Source organism: Egretta garzetta, unplaced genomic scaffold (assembly GCF_000687185.1).
Source record: "Egretta garzetta isolate BGI_Z169 unplaced genomic scaffold, ASM68718v1 scaffold105, whole genome shotgun sequence".
Taxonomy (NCBI): Eukaryota; Metazoa; Chordata; class Aves; order Pelecaniformes; family Ardeidae; genus Egretta; species Egretta garzetta.
Genome location: NW_009259598.1, coordinates 1,025,855 through 1,029,572, shown reverse-complemented (window position 1 = coordinate 1,029,572; position 3,718 = coordinate 1,025,855). Strand labels below are relative to the sequence as shown.

Here is a 3,718-nt window from a genome sequence, read left to right as displayed (position 1 = left end):
CTGCACAACCACAAACAATCTCACAAATTCCAGAAAAGGGAAAATGTTGGGTGTCTTTTTTTTTTTTGCCAAGATACAGAAAAAAACTCCCAAAGACTTGCCGAAGTCCGTCACCTCTTCCCCACGCTACGTCCCCCCTGCTCCGCTGTTCTTCTCCCTCCGTGGGGAGGCATGCATCGTCACGGTGGTCGGTGGTTTATCGTCCTGGGACGAGCTCCCTCCCGCGTTGTGGCATCCGCAGCCTTCCTCTGTGCCGGGCAAGTGCGATGGCTGGAGCTAAATCGCGTGGTTGCTATAGCTGACGTAGGTCTGTTTGGTAGCCAGTGCTGGAAAGAGAGACAAACCTCACATGTATCATTAATGAAGTCCACCCTCCCTTCCTGGCTCCTGTCCCATCACCCTGACCTGTCCTGCCAGGAGATGCTGGTAGGGATGTGACGTGGGGTTTGCTCATGGATCCAGCACTCAGAGTCATTCCCTGCAAGGGCACGGAGCCATGGCAGAAGGGTTGAGCCCCATGGCAGCGCTTGGGGACTCTCTAAAGAAAGTTCATACCCAAAGAGTCCCCAGGATGTGACATGAGCCATGGGGGATGTGTCCTCAGGCTCCTTCCCTCAGCAACTTCTGACAGAAAATCCCGCAGGTGCTCCACATTCCCAAAAGCTCAGCTGGCCCCAGTCCAGCAAGAGCACGATTTGGGGTCCAAGCTGGGCACACTGCACCCGTGCACGCTGCTCCGTGGCCGCTTGGAGCTGAGCAGCAGGGCACTGCCAGCGCCAGCAGCAGGCGGCACAAAGCCAGCCAGCCTGGCTGCGTCCCTCACCAAGGGTCCCCATGCTCGGGTGCTGGAGGAGCAGAGCACCCATGCCCATGCTCGGGTGCTGGAGGAGCAGAGCACCCATGCCCATGCTCGGGTGCCGCACTGGCCCTCGGGACGGGGTTGAACACACAAGGAGAGGAGGCAGCAAAGGCTACAAAGCCACCGCGCGTCCCAGGCTGACACCAGGGGAGCCGCAGCAAGGCCCGGAGCCAGGAAAACGCCAGATAGCAATAAATCCTCCCGCTCCCTGCAGGGCTGCACCGCTGCCTTTCGGGCTCGGAGGCTGCAGCACATCACTTGCTTTTAGCAGCAGCCACAGCTCAGGGAGGGGTGGGGGTGGCAGCTTGCAACACCCTGGCTCATCTCAGTGCTTCGGCTGGGTACAGGGCTCTGCGGAGATCCCACCGTGAGGTCCCCAAGGTACCACAGGGGTCAGCAGACACACGGACCCCCTCCAGCCAAGGGCACGGATGAGGGCTGGGACAGACAGCAAAGCCCAAGCCACCGCGAGCGGCACAGACGTGTCATCTGCGGCGACCACCCCCACGGCACCGTGCAGAAGGGACGCCCAGCAGCTCTCCCTCCGTCTCAGTGCCTCGCTGACAAATGAACTTTGCTGCAGATTTCAGACTGGTATTCCCAGATAACAATTAGATAAGCCATAAGAAATTAGAGCTGACAGAGCTATTTGTTAGCCGCAATGTTTTCATAGCCAATCTGCCCATATCAAAGCCCTGTGAATTATTTATTCTGTTGTTTATTTAAGGATACGTGACCCGCCGGTGACAGAGTGAAGAACGGCCCCTCCGTCCTGTGCTGACCCCACCACGTCTCCTGCCCCCAGCACTGACGCCGTGCCCGGCTCCAAGCCTCGGCACACCTCAGGAGCGCGCTGCCAGCCCCCTTCTCACCATGCTCCCATATTCCCCATGCCAGACACATCGGAGCCGGAGATGCGGCAGACGGGAGGCTCAGCTCTCCCTGCTCCTGGCACGTACGATCCTCAGAGGCTCCTGCTGCGAGTCCCGCGGGGGAGAAGGATGCTCGGCGCAGCGGAGAGCATATGGGAATGTTTGGGTTCAGGTCCCAGACGAGGTGCTTGCTGCATCTGGGCCCCCAAGCCCTGCTGCAAAGGGAATATCAGCCCCTTGTGCTGGCAGAGCCCTGGCCAGGAGCCCTGTGTGGCTGGAGGGAGACAAGGTCCCACATGCACAGCATCGCAGCCCATGCCACCGATGCCGTGGGGAGTCTGGCAGCAGGTCGCTCCCCAGGACATGGCTGGCATGCTCCCAGCAAGCCCTTATGGTGGGGAGCCTATAGATACCCCCAGCCTGGAGCAAAATGGGGGTGAGAGAGGGACCCCCAGCCACTGCCACATTGGGATAGGACCACAGACCACACAGAGCTGCGACAGCAGCTGACAAAAGCCACCTCCAGCAGGGACGGCGAGGGGGGGCCTGACCACATGGCAGGTAGATGAAAGGTTGGATTACACAGAGAGGCTGCCTACAGAGAGACATCGTGTACGGAGCCACCGCCAGCGAGAGCCATCACGCAGAGCGATGTGGATATGGAGGTTATACAGAGATGCCAAGGGATATTAAATAGCTCAGGCTGGAAAGAGAGCAAGCGTGGGATTACAAAGACAATCCTGGCTTTCCATGGAAATGCTGTTTGGCCTCCTTCCCACTGATGCTGGAACCCAGAAACTCTGCTGGTACATGAGGAACATTTGTATTTCCGCAGGGTTTTCTTTAGATTTAGCCCAAATGGGATTTCCCTTCTCAAAGAACCCCAGGAGCATTGGCTCCAACCATTTCTTCCTCCTGCAAGGCTCTGGTTTTGGAAACCCAAACACAGAACAGGCACACACCCACTTTCCCAGGGTTTCCCCAGCCTCCAGCCTCTCTTCCCAGGGTGGCTCTGTCCCTGCGTCAGCCTCAGCTCCAGCCTGGCCCCCGGCACAGCCTGCAGGCAAACAGCGAACACCTTTCCCCATCAGCCACACCAGAGCCTTCCTGGGAGCAGCTCCGGGCACCCAGCATGGGCTGGCATTAGGATCCTTCTCTGGGTGGTCGAGCAGATTTCCGTGTGCCCCAGCCGGGAGCGTGTCTCCAGTATTATTTCCCCTGCCACCCACCCAGCAGCATTTCCCACGGGATAATGCAAACAGGCTTGTGGAGGGATGGCAGCACCAGAAGCGATCCCGATCGGAGGCAGGCAGGACACGTCCTGTCTCAGCTACGTGGCTGTGGTGACAGAAAACCGCGTTTCTTGGGTGGGAATAAATTAACAAAGGGGGAATCTCCCCTGCCCCCAGACAGGAGATGATGCTGTCCCCTCGCTGAAAGGGGAATCCCTGCTCGTGCCCCAGCTGGAGCGCAGATAACAGGAGCAAACCTCCCTCCTCGGGGTGGCTTTGGGCATGGAGGGGAGCAGAGCGGCCCCCAGCCTGGGAGATGTACCCCTTCCCACGCTGCCCTCACTCCTGGGGGATGGTGGGCAAAGCCATGGGGCAGGAGGGACCTGAGATGTCCCTCAGCCAAGAAGCAGCGCTGCTGGCATTCCTTGTGCCCATGGAGGACAACATGGCTACAGCCCACCAGCGAGCCAGGGCTTTGGGCTTCCCAGCACCATGTCAGACCCCAAGCCCACCGGGAGCCACGTTACCTTGTGTTTCCAGATTTTCGCAGAGCTCTGATTTGGCCTCTCCATTGGGGCGGAAACCTCCCTTCTGAGAGAACTTGTTGGACATGGTGGCTGCCGTCACCACCGCCTTGAGGCTCCGCTTGCGCTTGGGGACGTTCTGCTCCGGGTGGAAGAGGATGATGTACACCTTGGGCATTTAGAGCATGCCAAGGGACACCGAGGCACTCAGACTCACCGAGAGCGTGAGCG

General features: G+C 59.1%; 1 protein-coding gene across 1 annotated transcript in view; it reads right to left on the bottom strand.

The window, feature by feature from the left end:
• Positions 1–276: 276 nt before the first annotated feature.
• Positions 277–3,718, bottom strand: part of GRM4 (glutamate metabotropic receptor 4) — a 50,131-nt gene continuing 46,689 nt past the window's right edge. The window contains 2 exon segments of the mRNA XM_009638198.1: positions 277–326; positions 3,491–3,718. The exon segment at positions 3,491–3,718 is cut by the window's right edge and continues 17 nt beyond it. Coding sequence (XP_009636493.1) covers positions 277–326; positions 3,491–3,718 — 278 coding nt within the window.